General features: G+C 46.9%; 1 protein-coding gene and 1 long non-coding RNA gene across 2 annotated transcripts in view; one reads left to right on the forward strand and one right to left on the reverse strand.

The window, feature by feature from the left end:
* LOC112562098 overlaps positions 1-16777 on the forward strand; it is a 35316-nt gene that overhangs the window by 6093 nt on the left and 12446 nt on the right. The window lies entirely within an intron of this gene.
* LOC112562095 lies at positions 7248-11550 on the reverse strand. The gene has a single exon (XM_025235098.1). The coding sequence runs from the start codon at positions 10925-10927 to the stop codon at positions 9104-9106; it is 1824 nt and encodes a 607-aa protein (XP_025090883.1). The 5' UTR covers positions 10928-11550; the 3' UTR covers positions 7248-9103.

Below are 16777 nucleotides of genomic sequence, written 5' to 3' on the forward strand. Positions count from 1 at the left end.
AGCTTGAAGTACATTTTATTCTGTATGAACATGGCGAGGGCTGGAGGAGATAAACTGTAGACATGTTCCCCATTTTAACCTTCAACCCTGACACCATGACAGTCTCTACAGTCCATCAGTCCTTACATTCGTGTTGGGCGATGTTTCGTTTTATTTATTTATTTTTTTCACTTCTTTGTTTGTATATGTGTGTGTGTCGACCGTGGTAATAGAGAGGAATGAGGAAATCAACCTGTGAAAAACATTTCTTCCTCTTTTCTTACCTGCCAGGTGAAAGGCAGGGAGATGTTTTCTCTTTTCCTCCCATGTCCCGGATTTCTCTGCCGATAAACATCCTCCCTTTCTGGCACCTAAGTCTTGTCGTCCACCCCGAATTCACCTTTCTGCATCCTCCACCCCACCTCCCATGTGGATCCTCCCAATGTAACACCGCCTAACCATCGCTCTGTAGGTTCGCCGAACAAACACAGGGTCTCCAAACACAGTTCGGAGCAAAGTTAATCCTCGGTGAAAATGTCAGCTCGAGCCCCTGCATGTGCAGGGAGCGTCCACCATCCTGCGAAACCCTTTTTAAGGGGCTTTAATTAGCCTGGCCAAGTGGACACTTACACTCGACATATAAGATGTAAAGGGCGATGGTGGGAGAGGAGGAGGAGGCTGGGGTGGAGGGTTGCTGTTTGACTGTGAACTACAACTTACGGTCCTCCTTTCTTGGCTTCACTGGCTACGTGTTGGAGGGCTTTGTTGGTTTACTGCTTTAGGGAGAATTTCCGACAAAATACAAGAGTAAACACATCTCCTCCCTCCCTGAACGAAATACACACATCAAAACAAATCTCATCAGGATTTGTAGAGTTTTCATCTTGCGATGATACTCCAGGCGATGACAACTCGTCAACAGAAGAGAGGTTACTACAGACGACTCGTCAAACTCATCAACAGATATGATATGAACATTCGTAAATTATTACACTTGAGAAATTACTTAACACGAGATCATCAAGAGACATCACATTATCGATGTAACTTGAGATGTTACTGAAAACGACAGCGGCTTATAGAAAGTTTGCAGAGTTAGACTGTTGAACTTGAGAAGGTGTTTGATGCCAAACCGTCTTTGACAGGTCTGGTCTCATTGTCAGATCTTATAATGAGTATTTATCGCTCTGGGTAGATACAGGGAATGGATTAGGTTAAGGGTTAGGGCAAAGGTCAGTGTTTGGGTCTGAGGCTGATGGCACCATGTAAAGACAAAGCTGATGGCGGTGTAGAAATGATTCTCTGAACTCGGTGGGAAGATAAAATGGCGCCCAGTCATGTCGAGAGGTTAGACTAATTCCTTCTGCATATGGAAGCTGGTCCTGATAGCCCTTCTCTGTCCGCCACGAGACAAAAATTCCTCCAACAGCGACTGTCGCCCAGTGACGGGACCATAATCCCAGCAATATTCTCACCATATAATCCGCCATAAACCCTCAATGAACCTTTGTCCGCCGGGCAAGGAGCGTGTTGTTGCTGGCTGGCTGCCAGAGACACGATGACTATAAGGCTAGAAGTGGGGGGAGCAAGCCTGGCAACAGAAGGGAGCGAGGGGAGGGCTGTAAACTACTGTCAGACCACCTGAGCGCCGTGAGATGGATGTTTGTAGGAAAACCTTTATTACCATAAGACATCTGTCAAAATTCCCGTCTCACCTGTCAGTCGCGTCCTCTACAGGTAAGACATCAGGTAGTTGTCTCCAGGTGTGCTGTGCCATGTACTGTATGATGTCACAGTGGACACACAGCATCCTGCTTCTCCCAGCCACCATCTTGTGTCACACCATGTGATCAACAGCAAAGCAACTGCTCGTCCTGTCCAGATGAAGACCCTCTGACCATTCATGAAATTATTCTGTAAAAGATTCAACAACTCAATCATCTGAGCATTCCCTCTGTGCGTCAACCTACAGATGCTGTGTTCCATTCCTGTAGATATTTTCAAGCTCTTTTTAATCATTCTTTTCTATTTTTCAACCTCATTACCAGAGCAAGGTATTGTTGTTGTTGTGTTTGTATTCTGCAATTTTGAAATATTTCAGCTACTGTAATGTTTCCAATGGGAACATTTAGTATCTTTAATTATAATTTATTAAACCGAACCATTTAAAATCATTTTGTTCTATTTTATTATCAATAAGCGACTTGGTGTCAAGTCCCCAGTCACCTGCAACCTGCCTTTCAGCGAGTTATCCATGACCTGTGCCAGGTCAGACCGTGCCAGGTGTCATGTTATTTGTGGCTGTGGGACACAAGTTGGCTTTGTTGTTGAAAGAACAATTTGTCACCAGGCTCTCTGTCTGCCTTTCCTACCTCCAGAGTTCAAACAAAATAGTTCGCTGTCTCGCTATTCTCGGAACACCTTTCTGTGGCTCTGTCCCCGGGTCTTGCTTCTTGTGGAAACAGCTGATACCACCGACATGCCCTCAATTGTCCATCCTTCTTTCTTCAAACCTCCATCTGGCTATTTTTGTGCCGGGATTTTCTTCAAAACATTTAACATATTATCTCTTGTCCAAGAGATTTCTTAATTTTATATATATATTTTTTTCTTAGGTAGGTCGTGAGTGTTATTGTCTGCTCTTTGAAGTACGAGGATTTGGAGGGCACGTGACCTGAGGCTGATTAAATACGAAAGATGGCCTACTGGAAACTGAATAGAAGTCTGTTGAGGGTCCATCAATATGTCTGCTCTAAACACGACAAGAAAAGTGAGATGACTAACGAACACTCTCTGCTACAACGACTGGTCTCCGGTCTCGGTGTTGCTCCCCTGTAGTCACATGGTGTGAATGTTACCTGTTGCAGGTGAAATGACTGAAGTGTTTACTGTCGGCTGTGATTTATCTCTCACAGTTTGGCAGGTTTCTTACCTGAGAACCACCCTCGTATCACAGTGTTTGGATTGTGCCACTCCTCCACTGCCACACCCACCTTGTAACACCCACTGTAATTAGTGGGGTGGGTGGGGTGTCCCTCCATCAGCCACTCAACCACTTGACTGTCAGCTTACCTCAATATTGTCAACCTGTGCCAGTCAGACACGACTCATTAGGTAAATGCACCTGCGCATAAGGAATAAATCCTGGGAAACTTGTTGGTGGAATGGCGAGAAAAAACATTCCCAGCGGCTTGCATTTTATTTTGGGGAAGAGGATGGGATCACGTGCAGGATAATTATAGGTTGATATTATTTGCTTCTGATGTGAGTATGGTAATTAAATGTTCATGAAGGAGGGGGATCTCTCTCTCTCTCGCTTGTTCTGTGTGTGGGAGTAAAACAGTGGAGGAGGGTAAAGAGTAGAGAGAGAATATATGTGTATATGTGAGTATGTGTGTGTGGGGGAGGGGAAGGGATTTAAAACAAGAGAGAGAAAGAGAGAGTGTGTGTGTGTGAGAGGGAACCACAATCTCAATCATCTCTGAATTAATCAGGCCACTGGTTTAGTCGACTGGATTAACTTGTTTATCAAGCGCGCGAGTTGTCGATCCGTTGACTGTTCCGCACTAAATCCTGTCGCCTTTCTCTGCCTCTCCAAACTGTTTTTGTTGTAGTCATTATACAATCAAAAATAATAATTGCAGTCATTCTGCCAACGCTGCAACCTCAGTAACACAGAAAGAAATATAATAGAAAACAAGACACCTGCAATCAGCGCATGCGCACACACACACATTGTTATTGTTGATCGACTTTCTCTAATCAATCACCTAACCCACTTCAGTAAACATCGATTGTCGCCATTGTAGTGGATCTGTTCTTATAAATTATGCTCACGTGTGCAAGGTTTGTCCGTTAGCTCCAGGTTCTGGCAGCAGATTTTTTTTTTATTCACCAGGTGGCGTTGAATGGCGGTTGTCGCTGTGTGGTAACGGTAGAGTGCTTCTGACAGAGAGGTTCACTGAACATTGTGTGGACAAGGCTAGTCGATACACCCTGCCCTCCACCCTCCACATACCCACACCCCTGTCAGTGGTGCTGCCAGACTTGTCCAAGGAAACCAGATCCAGAAACCATTGTCCAAGTGCTACGGGGCCGCGCCGTTAAAACACAGTGGAGCCTGTCACGAGGGTTTAGTCTTCCTGACTAGAATGATTGCTGACACTAGTTAATTCGCTACAAACTCACCGTACTGGCAGAGTGGATGGTGGAATGTACACTATCTCAGTCCGTGAGAGACAGAGAGAACAAACAAGGTCAGAGAGCAGAGAGGGGAGGACTGAAAAGGGAGATAACCAGAGAATTATATCATAGGCTTAAAGTAAGGGAAAAACAGACAGGAAAAGAACAAGAGGAAGCCAGAAATGAACAAAGATTGAAAGAAAGAGAGAGACAGAGACACATAAAGAGAGAAAGGGAAAAGACGAAAGGAGAGTAAACAGAGAAGATCTGGCGCCATTATTACCTGCCTCTTACTTCCCCTGATTTTGCTGTCACATCAACGATGAAAGAAACCAAAAGAACTGCCCAGCCGCTATATCAAGATGTCTGACTAGTTTCTTCTAGTAATAAATCTGCATCAATGTTGATAATGACCATGTTGACGATAAAGATGAGGACTACTGCGATGGTGATCACCACAAAGACAATGATAATGATGATTGTCATCGTTCTATTTTCTTTAGTAACTCAGTAAACATTCTGCTCCTATTGTATCTTCTTTGTGAGATGTATGATTCTATATTGTCCTGGCGGTATTCTCACACCTTAAGCTGGTGCTAAGTCCCTCCTTTCTTCCCTCATTCCTGTCCTCGTCTTTGCGGAGCTGTTTTGGACAGGCCGTCATTTACCTGTCAAAGCTACCTGTCTGCCTGTACACACCGTATGCCGCTTGCACCTGGACTAGAATGCCTTGGTTGAAATGTAAACAGGTCACGCGGGGAGGGGCTCACCTCGAGGATGCTTCTAGAAGTGGAGTCTAGTCCCTCACTCCCCTGACGACCGGAGGCAGATTTCTCCTTGGTTCTGTTTTCATAATTCTGTGAAAAGTATAAAAATAAACAAAACAATTAAATAAGTTGTGAAGAGGCAGGTAGCAAGTAGGTCCACCTGTGGGTACATCCTCAGTAGAGCTGCGGTGACACTCACTCAGCCCTCGCAGACAGTGTCAACATCAACATGAACACCCGGTGCTGTGAACACCGACTTCAAGGAGTGAAGCCACCACAAGGAATGTTACAGCAGCTTTTGCACCTGAGTGAAACTCCTCCACCTGTCCTAACCGTGCTACCTGCATTGTTCTTCATGGGAGGAGGGTGGGGCGGGTACGAGTTTTGTCACGTGGTACACATGCCTGACCCTCTCCCAACTTCCCTCCGGCACAAATATCAGCAGAAAAATCTTCAAGTTTCCAGTCGATGAAAATATTTGTAGAGTCTACTTGTATGTGGAGAAATGCGCGATATAAGTGTTTGTTGTTGTTGTTACCGACATCTCAACCCGAGGTGCACTGACTGTTGCTGCGGGTACGACGAGCAGGTAGTTGACATACCGGGAGGCTCTGGCTGCTGACACTTGTCCTCTCAAAGCAAGTCAGGTGAGTTATTAACTCACTTCACCTCAGATTTACAGCCTCTTGGGTTGAAATGAGTGGCGGTGCTTGGAGACAAATACTACTCAATGCTAATTCTCCCCCCCCCCTCCCACACACGCACACATTTTCCAATTTCCTACTCTGAGTTCAAATCTTTCATTTATTATATTATTGTATTATTATTATTATTAAAAATGAAAATGTTAATTAATTGCACAATAAGAGTTTCGCTGTTTCCCTCCACGGACAATGGCGCCGACGACAGAAAATGAGGACAGGTCGGACTGAGGCTGAAAAAAACTTGTTTTCTCATCTCTGCAGGTAACATTCCTGCCAGGTCAAAGGTCAGCCATGATAATAATGCAGTCAACTGCTATTTTATGTTTAGCAGAGTGCTGGGGCTTCTAGGGATCTTCTTTGCAACAAGTTGCGGATGTTTTCGATGGCGTCCGCCGCGATTACAAGTGGGCCACCCGAGGTATTAGGTACGTCACGTGACTTCTGTGTGGCCCAGCAGGACCCATAGGTAGAAAGCGAAAGTAAATCGTTTCCCAGGGACAACATTGGAGACTCAAGGAGAATCGTCTTGTTTTCAAAGTTAAACAGCGGTGTCCTGACCCCACGGGGTCTACCTCAAGCTTCTTGACCCCACAGCACCTTTGTCACCGCTTTCTTACTACTACTCCAGGGGTAAAACAACGGGGTATCGACACTACTCCTCGAGTTTTCCATTTCTCCCCAGGGCATCGACCTAGTCTGGCTTCATGACTACAGACCCAGGACGAACCCAGGTGACATGGAGACCACACCCGGCCACTCACTGGGCCAACATGCAAACATGGAGGTCAACAAACTATCCCCTGGTTTACTGTTTACAGCCTGATATCACATGACTGCTATTGCGTCGACGGACATTCAGACATAACCGGCGCCTGCTAGTTACCGAACCTCTCAAACCTGTTTTGAAAAACAATAAAGAGAGAGAGAGGGAGGGCAAACGCTAGAAGTGCAAGCTCTTTATAAACAACAGGTGCACAGACACGCTGATAAAGGTGAATAAAGGGAGAGGGTAGAGGTTCGAAACCTGGCTTGATGAATGTACTGATAAACATGTCCCTCGACAACCGTCAGGTAAGGAAAGGAGATGACTTTGATCTCTCGCCGAGGGTGTGGAAACTTCTCGCACTGAGAGGTAGGCGAGTAATGGCGAACTGACGATGGGGGTGAGAGGGTGTGCCACTCCCCTGCCCTCAGTGATATGCAGAGTGCGGAGGTCAGACTCACAAAAGGAGTCGGTGGCAGCAGGATCGAGCTTGTGCCCACCCCGTGGAAGGCTCGGGTGCGATCGTACCACAGGGTGCTAGACTGGAGAATGGGAAAGCTGTGGAGGGGTGGAGCTGCTTCGAGGGTCTGGAGCTGCAGGTCACGCAGGTCAACCGTGACTAAGTAGCACGAGAGGATCTGTGCCCCACGATGTGAAAATAACGAGCGAGCAGTGCAAATATTTCCACACGATGGCTTGCCTACCACGAGCCTGACTTGTCTTACATCAATCTCAGTGAAAATAAAATAAATGTAACATCAGATGACAGAGAGCTGACAGTGTGTGTTGTCTCTTCTACACCAGGCAGACGACAAGTAAGTCATCGACTCAATCAGGCGGAACATTACAATATTACGATCCAATATTTTTTATTTGCGTAATACATTATTTTGTAGTACATCACTGGCACCTTGGTACTAAAGGTCAAAGGTCAGCAAGCCGGAAGGTCGTGTACAGATAATTATTACATCTATTTTTTTCCCACACAAGGTTTCGATCTGTCGTCGCCAAAGCTCAAAAGAATACAAAGTGAATAAGACAGGAACTTACAGTTATTTACAAGTTACACGCACAGTCGGCATCCGGGTTATTTAGATAACAATGGCGAGGAGCAGAGAGAGTTCATACATCTTGCAAGCTGTGAGCATTACAGATATCATACAAACACTTGTGGCTACAAGTAAACAACTGTGTTTTTGTTTGTCCTTTCGCTACAAACTGGGAAACTACTTCCATCATTTACAGATGAATTCTCTTACTTTTGCACAAACTTCTTGATACAAGGCATGTTTGTAAACAACCATATGGAAGATTTCTTATATTATTTTGTGGAACGTTCTGGAACGCTCCTGAGTATTGGACATCGAGGGGAATTCAACCGTTACAGGGTCCAGGAGTCAACAAAAAAATTCTGAAATAACAACAAAACTAAAATAATTCACAAACAAGCTAATTATTGCTGGGTTACGGTAACAGGTCCAATTTCTTTGCAAATAAATTAAAATTTCAGACTAATTTCAAAATAAGCTGCTATCGTGGATAGTACACGCATTTTTTGAAACAACTAGTCACGTGATATCTTCCTGTCCTGTGTGAAGAACTCCCGGTGGTAAACACTTGGCCCTGTGGAGGGTCAGTCCTTTCCTTGGCGCCAGGTCACACCAAGAAGGTAAACAAATATCCAGAGTGTCAATCCTTTGCTGGAATTCACCATTACTCGAGCTTTGCCGGTCAGCTCGCTCCGTGTGTACACAAGACACTCCGAGACAAGGGAGGTCAGAGGTCAGAGGTCAGAATAGGCCACGTGGCTGAACAGGGTTGGGGGAAGCACTCCCAAGTGTGGGAAACAGTCACAGACGATATTATATATGATTTCTACACTGCACGTGTCTTGTCACATGATGTTAAAAAAATATGAAGTAGTCAGTGTTTTTCTTTCACATAAAACTTGTTGATCGTTCTTTCTTTGTTAACACACACGCACACACACAGTATTACTCACTCACCATCGTCACACTCCATCACTCTCCAGTCCGTGACTGTCACACACGTGTAAGCTCTCCAAAGCCAATGGCGTGACACCATCGTTTGTTTTTGTTTTTTCTTTCATCATGGCGGAGTTTAAACCTGCATAAATCACTGGCACAGCCAGCAAGCTGCTATTTATAGTCGTGCATCTGGGGTGGGTGGGAGCTTGGGAGGGAGTGTGAGGGGCAACAACAAATGTCTCCATCACCAGACGACGACACCGTGACGGCGGATTACAGAAGCTTGATGAACACCTCGCCTCAGAGCAGCAGCAGCAGCAGACAAGCGAATGGTGAAGATGGAGGGTTGGCTGCGTAGGATTGTTGTCAAAAAATTTTAAAAAGGCATCGGGGGCAGTAGGTAGGTAAAAAAAAGTGAAGATGGGTGATAAACTCTTGTTTACGTCTCCCAGCGTAAGATCAAGTTACTCGTATGCAAACAAGGTGTACACCACACGTCACAGTCCAGGCGGCTCATTGCCCCTCGCCCACTCCTCGCAAAACATCTTTTCAAAATTATTATTACAATCGTAAACACACCTGAGACGAAGTTTTCGCGCGGCTGAGAAAAGCAGACACACTGTCTATGCACTGTCCCGACAGGGAGAAGGGCGGTGGGAGGACGGGAGGTGGGTAGGGTGGAGTTAGGGTGGATGGAAGGGTTGAACTTTGGGGAAGCAGTTAATACATGTTGAAGTCGTGGTCGACAGCTGCTCTTTCACTCATGTGTTCGTTTAAAGAGTAGGCGTTGCCTAAGGCGTCATGGCCGCTGCCACGGTTCTCCTCCGCCAGGCTCTTGGAGAAGGCTCGCTCGTGCTTGAACTGGTTTTCTGCTCGCCGGAAGTCCCTGGGCATGCGCGGATGCCCTACTGGACCTGCTTCCGACATGTACCCGACGCTGTCGGTGGAGATGTCGCTTGGCACACCGTACATCCGGTGATGCCTGTCCGACTGCTTCTTCTTCTCTTTTGTTTTCCGACTTTTCTTCTGGTCCTTGGACTTGCCGCGGTCGGCGGGCGGGGGGACAGACCTGGCCCGCTCGATGACGTAAGGGGGGTAGCCTCCGCCGCCGTAGGTGGAGTACCGGGACGGGTAGACGTAGTAGTCGTACGGGTACCCAGCCGCGCCGAGAACTGGTTGGACGCCGACCGGCAGCGTCCCATACTCTCCGTTGACCTCGCGGTGGACACCTTTTCGACGGTCGAACTGTTCTCGACGACTGACCCTCGGGCCGTGCTCGTAGTCGGTGGGCGGAGTGCGGGGCCGAGAGCTGACGTCACTTGAGCCTTCCGCTCCGTCACCGTTGAGAAGACGCCGACCGTTGGTGGCTGGCGATGAAGACCTTGATGACCCTCGCGAGGACGAATCGGAATCCCGACGCGTGGGTCTCCGCCGGATGACGTAAGGCACGTCGATGACCGTGGGGGCCGGAGGGAGGAAGACGTAAGGATCCCGGGCTACAGTCGTGGTCGGCACAGCTAGCGGCACAGCCACAGGCCGCTGGCGGAGGACGGGAGGAGGAGGAGAGAAGAAGCGGGGTCGGATGAGGGTGGCCGTGGAGGTCGCCATCCCCCGCACTGGCACCAGCGTGGTCGCAGGGCGCGCCAGGGTCATGGGGGCCAGAGGGGTCGTGGTGACCACGGGCACCCTCCGCTCGCTGGCGGGACGCGAAGGAACGACGACACTAGGGGGCGACACCGCCCGCAGCCTCTCCGATTCTCCATCCGTCACCCGCTCCACGGCGTAGGTCTTGATTTGCGAGTCTTTGGTCTTGTAGAAGTAGCCATGCGACGGCGGGGGCTCGAAGAACTCGGGGGCCACCCGGTGACTCACGTTCTCCCCGGGTACCAGCCTCAGCGGAAGGTCTTCGTCAAACGTCGCCGACGTGGCCCCCAACGCGGCAGAAGACCGCAGCGTGTTGGTCTCGTGCATCATGCCGCCGCCGCGCGGCGTGGAGGCGGAACTATCAATATGGAAGCTCTGGACCGCGCTGGTGAGAGTCCCATTGACCTTGCCCTTGCAGAGGCGGTCGGCATAGGCCGTGGACTGCACGAGCTCCAGGGCATCCTTCGAGGATGCGCAGATGAAGCCGTGGCATTCCAGCACCTTGCGACCTTCCGTGCGCCGCGTGATGGCCGTGAAGATAGCCGGCCGCTTGCTGTTGGATCCCCCGGCCGCCGGGGAGCTGAGGGACACGAACCTGGCCACCTTCTCCCCCGTCGAGGCGTTGACGGTGGTGACGCAACGCACAGCTGCGCACAGCGTCAGCGACTGGATCGGGAACGACAGGATGCTGCTGGGGTCACTGACGTACTGCAGCTGGATCCCGGTGGGGAGGATGCTGATGAAGGACAGGATCCCCTGGATGTTGTTGTCGTCATCCACCGGGTAGCGCTCTCGCAGCGGCTGCTGGATGCCGTCCAGCCCGTCGGCTGTTTCCAAGGGCACAGCACTTCCGATGTACAGCACTCGCTTCCGGAGTAGCTCATCTTTTTCTGCCACCATTTTGGAATGACTGAAGACGAAACACCCTAATAGACTGGTCCTTCACCTCCTTCTTTATTTATTTTGTTTTCGTTTTTATTTTTCCTTCGGAGACCTACGATTGTCTATCCCCGCTTTATTTTTCGCATTTTCGCCGCCACCTCCACTTTTCGCATATTCTTTTAAAAATCTTCACTCTCGGGTTTGTTTATGTGTTTATTGACACACTCGAGATAAAATGGAAACAGTTTGGCACCTACCTCACCTCTACGATGTGAGAAGTTGAATGAAAACACCTCAACAGGTAGAACCGAATCCCACTGCTTACGTCACTCGCTGTTCAGGTGTGTTTATATATAATAACAATAATAATAATTATTATTCCTTTCAGTTGTGAAATCGCCTCAGGTAACACGAAACAAGCGAATGTCAGGTTGCCGAGAGGGAGACGAGTGTTCTGGTGGCAGAGCCGCGACTCATGGTCTCACCGAGTGTGGAGCTGGTGGCGGACGTGTCGGAGGCGGTAACCGCTGGCCACGGAGTGAGCGAGGCAGAGACACACACACACGCGCGCGGGCACAGGCGACAAGGTATGACAAATGCCAGGTGAGTGCGCACTGGCTGGGAGAGAGGCTTTGACGAGAAAATTCTCGCCGACCTCGTCTTCCGAGTCACAGGCTTACTGCGCTCTTGACTTCCATTGGTCGGATACCGGTCCGCGAAAGGGTGTCTGGGTAACGGACAACCCCCCCCCCCCCCGCTGTGGTAGCTGGAGTTTTTTTCCACCCACCCCCATCACACAGATTTGTCTATGCTTCATTCTACTGCCTTGCTTACCTTCGTGGCTTGCCTCCCACCCCCCTCTCACCCATCACCCCCTCTCACCGACCCTGGTTGAGCGCGGAGGTGACTGTCGGAGGTGCAGAGCCGCGCTGAACCACGGGGGCGTAACTTAAGTCAGTCGTAGTGGCGCGTGCTGCACCCGAGTGATGCTTGATGCTTCACGTGTCGTTGCCGCCATGCACCCTGACACAAACACCCGCCTTTAATGTTCGTTTTATGATTGGCCTGGATTGCTCAAAAGATACGAGTTAATTCCCCTTTGGTGCTCTCTTTACCTCCCTTTCCCTCTCCCCCCAATCAAGCGCATGACGACTCTGAAGCAAGAGAAAGATCAGGATGGAAAAAAGTTTTATGCGTTTGTTTTCTGGAATTAACTATATGTACAGATGAACAGCCCTGACCCATTGACCACGGACCACTTGCCAGTAAAATGTTTGCTTTTAGCTGAAGAGTTGTGTGCCCCCATCTCCACACCCTCATCCACCGTTACATAATCGCCATGAGGTAGAAGCACTCTTCCCTCCCACAATCAACAACTGCAAAGGTTGTGTAGATACTTTACATCGGGTCAGAAGAATGTTTGAGGTTAAAGGTTATGCTCTGTCTACAGATATCTATATATGCTCTGTCTTCAGAGTGAGTCTAGCTGAGAAAATATATGCAGGTAACCTCCAACCCCCACGTGTGATATTTAAATATAATTCCAAGCTCTTTCATTTTTTGTGTTTTTCTGTTTGCAAGTATCGTAGTCACGTGATGTGATCAGCCATAGCAGACATACCCACCTCCTCCACGTATGTACATTCAGTCCTCGAGGTCTCGAGCGGTTAGAACGCACAAAGGTGAGAGAAGGGAACGATGATTGACTACCTGTATACCTGTATGCCTGTACCTGTACACCTGTACACCTGTACCTGTACACCTGTACACCTGTACACCCGTCACAGACCGTTTCTCGAACGTCAGCAAAGCGCGCCCTCTACGTCCGCTGGATGATTGACTTGCTGGTAATCGATCCGTGGTGAAGATAAGACTGATCACATTTCACCTGGCGATCAGGCTGATCACGTTTCTCCACCCCTGTCACTAGCGGGTCATAGCACGTGTTTGCGTGACCCTTACCTGTGACCCATGACCCTTACACGCAATGTCCTCAACATCCAGTGCGCTCACCTGCAATAATACTGCACTACACGTGTTAGTCAACGGTACAGTCATTCTCACTCCAGTCCCCACCTCATCCCAACCCACCGACATACGTGATGACAGTTGAGACTGTTGGCGATGATGACTTCCCGTCAACGACTAAGATAGGGAAGGAGTGAGGGTAGGAGAGGAACGAGTGAGGAATTAGTTATTCACATTCAGGAACATGCGTGCACGTGTAAGTAACAGGTTTGGTGCCAGGTATACAGCGCCCTCTACCCAGCTTGACAGTGATGGAGGAGGGGGAGACAATTACCTTTTTTAATATCATGGAAGTTACAAGACAGTTGTGTGTTATTGTCAAGTCACACCTGGACTAACACTGTTATTGTCGTAGCACTGCCGCTAATGTCGTTACATCAGTCGTTGCTGTTGTTTGTGCCACCTGTCGCAGGTGAGAGATTTGGCGCACCTGTTGACACGAGTCCGTGCGCTGGTGTTTGCCTCGCTGTGCAGCCTTCATCGGTGGGAGATGAAAAGTAAATTTACCTGAGTCTTCAGCAACCTTGTCCTCCGCTCCCTGTACTCCTGTCCGTGTCTCCCCCACCCTTCAACCACACTCTCCCCCCCCCCACCTCCTGTGGTACCTGCACAGCAAAGGTGTGTAGTCTCGGTCTCACCTCAAAATTTGACTAAAAAGAAAAAAAATTAACAGGTAGTACCAGGGTCATGTAGTGCAAATAAAAATATGAGATGAGAGCATAGATTGGTTTCTTCCTTCGTTCCTTCGCCTTGTCGCTCACTTTTCTTGTAAATATTGAATTAACAGCAGTGTAAACAAACATAAATAAGTGTAAACAACAGTGAAGGTAAGAAATGGATCCATCATGGTAGTTTGGTGTCCCACCCGGGTATGATCGTGATGCAAATACCTCTAGTGCTCTCACTACACTTACTACTAAGTTGTGTATTTGTGATCACGTGTCTGTGACTGTGATACCTGTGTATGTGATTATATTGTGATTGTATGTGATTGTATGTGTACTCACACCTCACTGTCTGTACTCGGGTATTGTCACTGAAAGCTCCGAGTTATTTATTTTCGGTACTGAGCCTAAACACCAACAGCAATGTTTGTTTGTATTTACCTGACAGTTGTGTTTGCATGTCCCCCTGCTTGTACCCCGTAACTCCTGCTGTCGCCCCCAGGCGCGGTGTGTCTTCCAGTGTTATCTCCCTTGCTTGTGTGGTCGTCGCCGTTACCATGGAGCGTACATAGAACTACATTACCACATTATTATCATACACCTACACTACACAGACTACACAATACTGAGTTTATATTCCATCGTCATCTTGGTGCTGTGAACACCGACTCCAGTTATCGTTGTTTACTTTTATTTGTTTGTGTAGGGGTGTGTGTAGGGGTGAGTAAATAAAATAAATAAATAAATTTTATTCAGTTTGTAGTATCAGTGTATCTACACACTGCAAAGAAAAGTTCGATTAGAAGTGAAGACTAGGTTGTGCACGGTATGCATGGCTTGTTGTTATTGTTGTTAATTATTTGTTTTGTGTTTATTGTTGTGTTTTTGTTTTGCTTTGCTTCGGGGAGGGTGTTTTTCTTTGGAGCTGATTTGTCCATCGTCTCATTTGTGCATTGTGATCTATGTTTTGCAAGTGTTTCCGACTCTGTGTCGGTTCATATTTATAAACGTAAATAACGCTGAACAGAGCACGTTATTTATTTTCTAATATTTTTTAATTTATTTATTTACTTCTCGCTGTCAAACACATTCCAGTGTACTGCACTTTCTCAATGTCTTGTGGGGTTTATAGAACTGACAAAAGTGCAGAAACATTTGGTCCCATGGTGCATCGTGCAGACTACAACCCGCAAACAGATGCATTCAAAACAAACACAGATGCAAACACAGAAAAGCAAGAGAAAGAAATCAAGCAGTTTCAACGACTTTTTTATTATGATAAACATATATGGAGTAATTACCATAACAACCTTTGCCTTTACGTTGATTTTTTTCTCTCTCTGTGCCGCTCTCTCTCCGCCCTACCTTTCCTAACACTCTACGGAGTCAAGTACCCGTTAAACATCCGGTTGAATATGAGAAAATTTGCTGCGTAACACGGGTATCGACTCAGCGCCCTCCAGGGTTCGGAGGCAAGTGCTCTAACCACTCGGCTACTTTCCCTAAATACACCAACCACCCGGGGCCAGACCTTCTCATCCCAACAGCACCATTGTCTTTGTCTTTCATTTATTTCTACCAGCTCATGGTTGTCATCCATGCGCACTCACTCACTTTGTCTTTGCATGTACGATCGTAGTTGGCATCTCACTTTATGTTCCTGTTACATCCGGGGTAGCTGTGACCCAGTCATAACCCCGGCTGAGGAAAGTGAGTCAATCAGAACACGGTTTACTGAGTGGTGCAACGGAGAAACAGGATTTAATATTTCTGTATATTACTTTACACTTTGAGATTCTATTATTTTCCATTTTATTATTTGACACTGTGTAATCGGTAATTCTGTGATAAATAGTGTGACGATCAGCTGACTGATAACATATACACAGTAGATATGTACTTACGATCAGCTGACTGACAACACTATACACAGTAGATATGTGCTTACAGTCATGCTTTGCTGAACTTAACCATCCTTGTACTAAATGGTTCTTAACATGACCACGTGACAGAGAAAGTCTATTGCTGTCAAGGACAATCTTTTATGTTCCTAATTATGTTAATTGACTATTTACTCATTATCTAAGCTGCGTCGATATATTAGAGATTTCTAAACAAAACAAAAGAACTGTGGAGTCTGTGACAACATATTTATATCTGATCATTCTAGTAAAAACAATTTACTCTTTGAGCAGTTATTTTAACACTTTTGTGTACTTTATTTACTCAGCTTTGTGAACAAACATTGTCTGTACACAAAGAATATGAACTAAGAGTTATTTTGACAAGAGAATTGACGGCTTTAGACAACAGCATTATTGTTTATGTAAGCACCGCAAAGCCCACCATCATCAACTACCCAAAGTCTGGTCTCTCCCGCCTACTAGAAATACAGTTTGAAATAATTGAGGCATTTAGTCGCCATGGAAGAGAGAGAGAAGGAAAGAGAGACTGAGTGTGAGAGAGAAGGTAAAAAAATTCAGTTCACCAATTTTAAAGTTGTTTTTAATGTTTTGAGCGACTGGACGACACAAACTAAGAATCGTACTTGCCGATCTCGTAAAAGAATTGTGGGCGCCAGTGAACTCTGGGTTATCACAGGTTTCTGTACCCAGGGTAAGTCAGTCACTTCGTCACGAGCACACCTATCCACCCGCAGGGATTCATAAAATACCCATACTAAGATCATGCACAGAAAATTAACAACCAAACAAACAAACAAACAAACAAACAAACAAACAAACAAACAAACAAACAAAAGAACGCCTCAAATCCCTCGTCCTTCGTGTTTCCCAGAGCCAGTCATGTACAGAAACTTTAATCACAAAACATTTTGAAGGCGCAACTGGATTTTCGGAAACAAGAAAAACAGCCACAAAGCCGAACTCAGTAGGAAAAAAACAGACTGGGATTGAAATGTAATTAAACTGCTCAAGTGTGGAAGATAAAGCACAGAGAGATTGGAGTAGATTACAGGAAAGCTATGCGGATGCAAAAAAGCACAATACGATGCTGCCATTACAGTTTAAGGTATTAAGTTTTTATTTTGAGTGTGGTAAGTAGCCATAACTCTATGGCAATGTGTTTCTAGCTGAGTTAATGGTTGAAATATAACTACACAGAGATGATAAAAGATAAAGTTAACTGCAAGCAAACCACACTAAAGTGAGCTCAC

This window comes from Pomacea canaliculata, linkage group LG4, assembly GCF_003073045.1.
Source record: "Pomacea canaliculata isolate SZHN2017 linkage group LG4, ASM307304v1, whole genome shotgun sequence".
Classification (NCBI taxonomy): domain Eukaryota; kingdom Metazoa; phylum Mollusca; class Gastropoda; order Architaenioglossa; family Ampullariidae; genus Pomacea; species Pomacea canaliculata.